This window comes from Agrilus planipennis, unplaced genomic scaffold, assembly GCF_000699045.2.
Source record: "Agrilus planipennis isolate EAB-ADULT unplaced genomic scaffold, Apla_2.0 scaffold7, whole genome shotgun sequence".
In the NCBI taxonomy this organism is placed as follows: domain Eukaryota; kingdom Metazoa; phylum Arthropoda; class Insecta; order Coleoptera; family Buprestidae; genus Agrilus; species Agrilus planipennis.
In genome coordinates this window covers 1,063,118-1,065,730 of record NW_020439340.1, presented here as the reverse complement: position 1 = coordinate 1,065,730, position 2,613 = coordinate 1,063,118, and the positions used below count along the sequence as shown (strand labels likewise).

General features: G+C 35.6%; 1 protein-coding gene across 1 annotated transcript in view; it reads left to right on the top strand.

The window, feature by feature from the left end:
• The window catches only part of LOC108734164 (methionine--tRNA ligase, mitochondrial), a 4,311-nt gene extending 1,874 nt beyond the window's left edge, over positions 1-2,437 (top strand). The window contains exons 5-7 of the mRNA XM_025978630.1: positions 201-500; positions 1,396-1,590; positions 1,961-2,437. Of these exons, the coding sequence (XP_025834415.1) occupies positions 201-500; positions 1,396-1,590; positions 1,961-2,358 (893 nt within the window). The 3' untranslated portion in view covers positions 2,359-2,437. The remainder of the gene's footprint in view (positions 1-200; positions 501-1,395; positions 1,591-1,960) is intronic.
• Positions 2,438-2,613: the final 176 nt, after the last annotated feature.

Genomic DNA, 2,613 nt, shown 5'->3' with positions numbered 1-2,613 from the left:
AATTATTATAATTTAATTTGTAATATCAACTAAAATACGTAGTAAATTTATTTCTGCTGAGATTTTATTTTCACAAATTCGGGTCCAAATTGTAATTTTTATTATTTTCGCTTACGAAGCAACGAGCTAGTGACATAATTTGTACCTAAATTTATTCCGTGTAATCTAGGTATACTTCAACCCCTTTCAATTCCTGTTTCTGCTTCTAATATCAATCAATCTCGCCTATTTCTTACTAACTTCTATAACTTACCTAAGTGTAAGTGTGAACTTGGGAATATTTTATAGATTTCATGGTATTTATTGGCCTGCATTTTTGATGGCAGCCGGTTTAGAACTACCATCGTGTATATATTGCCATTCGCATTGGACTGTCGACGGAGAAAAAATGTCCAAATCAAAAAATAACGTCGTGTGCCCTTTGGAAAGGAGTGAAAATTACACGACGGATGGTCTTAGATACTTTCTACTTAGAGAAGGTGTTGCACATAGCGATGGCAGTGAGTTTTCTCTATTTTAATCTAATTTTCGACGACAGTGTCCCTTCTAGAACGTGCTCTAATTGTATTATTATCTATTGTCAGGGCCTCAGTTTAATCGGAAACTAGTTCTATACTTTGATAATGAATTTAGTATCTTATTTTCTTAGGATTACGAGTAAAAACAGTGAAGAAAATTTAATTTCAAGTTTACCCTACTTTTGCTATTTCTTTCACTTTATCTTTTGTCGACTGTAATATTACGAAAACTCTGATCCGCCAAATAGCTGATCATCATCATCATAAGCTCGTCAGTCCTAAGACTGGTTGGACACGCATTTTCACTCTTTCCTATCCTGCGCTAATCTTCGTATTTCCCTAAAGAGCAACCCATACCCTTAACTATTTGCGAACAGTAATCTAATGTAGGTCTTGACTTTTGAAGAGTTCTCTGTTCTCTTACTCTTTCTAATACCTCTTCATTTCTAACCTTCTCTATCCACGGTATCCTCATCATTCGCCTGTAACACTACATTTCGAACTCTTCTAACCTTTCTTTTCCGTCGCGCCAATCTTCCATGTTTCGCACCCGTACAGCGCCGCGCTCCAAACATATACCTTTAACAACTTTTTTCGAATTTCTAAATTAACCGTTCCCGAGCATAGAAATGACTTGCTTTATATCCCTACTACTTCTTTCGTCCTGACTTATCTGACTTCCTAGATACCTACAATCGGCCACTTCGTCTAATTTTTCGTCTCCTATCTCTATATTCGCTCTTTCCCTACTTTTCCTTCCTTTGCATACCAGTATTTAAGTTTTACTTTATCTATTTGAATGTGTCCTGGGCGACTGTAATTGTTTTTGTTGTTTCTTGGTAATAAATTGATAATAAGTTTTTTTTGTTTTATTCAGACTACAGCGATACTAAAGTGGTGAGAATTTTAAATTCCGAGCTTGCAGACACGTTCGGCAACCTATTAAGTAGATGCCGTGGGAAAAGTTTAAATTCTGAACAAATGTTTCCCGCGATCGATAAATCTGCATTTGAGAGACTTTCTTCCGAAGACGTAACGAAACGTCTAATGGAGCAACTTAGGCACTTGCCAGGTAAATAGTTTTCCTTTTGCATTTTCCTGGTGAATTATGCGAAGTCGTGCACTAGGTGTACAAATAATGTATACAACAGCTTCTAATGTACCCACTTTTATGCCAACTAGACGAGAAAATGATAAATCGAGGTAAAGTTCGTGAAAAGCATTTATGTGCGTAGTAGGTACTTCCCAAAATAAAATTCTTTTAAATTTCATAAAAAGGATTTCATGAAAAGTTATTTTTCAAGTTTCATAATCAAATAAATTGCTCGATTTCATTGTAGTATCATGTTATCAAAGACTTTTATTTTATTTTCCCTTAACATTTGCAAAAATCCCTATGTGTGTAAATAATTTGAAATTTTTTTTGTCCTTTCGGACCGCAGGATCTTGCGAAAAACATTACGACGAATTCAATTTCTACAAATCGGTCGATTGTGTGATGGAAACGCTTAGATCCGCAAATTTGTTTTTCGAAACGATTAAGCCGTGGGAGATGAAGAAGGACCCTTCAAGGACCACCGAACTGAATACGGTCATTCACATTACAATGGAAACGTTGCGAGTGTGTGCGATTGTGTTGCAGCCGGTAATTCCGAACCTTTCGCGGCAGTTGCTCGAGAAAATCAACGTACCAAACAGTGCAAGAACGTGGACGAGCACGCGGAGATTATCTTGGGATAGAGAGGATTTTAAATCCTTCAAGATATCGACCGAAAAGGCGGTCTTATTCAGAAGGATTCAGTCGGAAAATGATAAACTCAAACAGAAAGGAAACCTGTAGATCGTTTATCTTATTTTTTTTTTAAGATTTACTGTATAGTATTTGCCGTGTTGGTCGTATAATAAATTTTTTAACACTTTGGGGTTTTATTTTTGTGTTAATATGGTCGACGAAGAATATTATACCTGGCACATATCAAAAAAAAAAAACCAATTGATTTCGCAATCTTAAGTTATCAACCCTCGACATGATCAATTCTATCTTTCCTAAAACATTTACTTAGTTCTGTAAAATGAATGCATTTTAATCTAATAT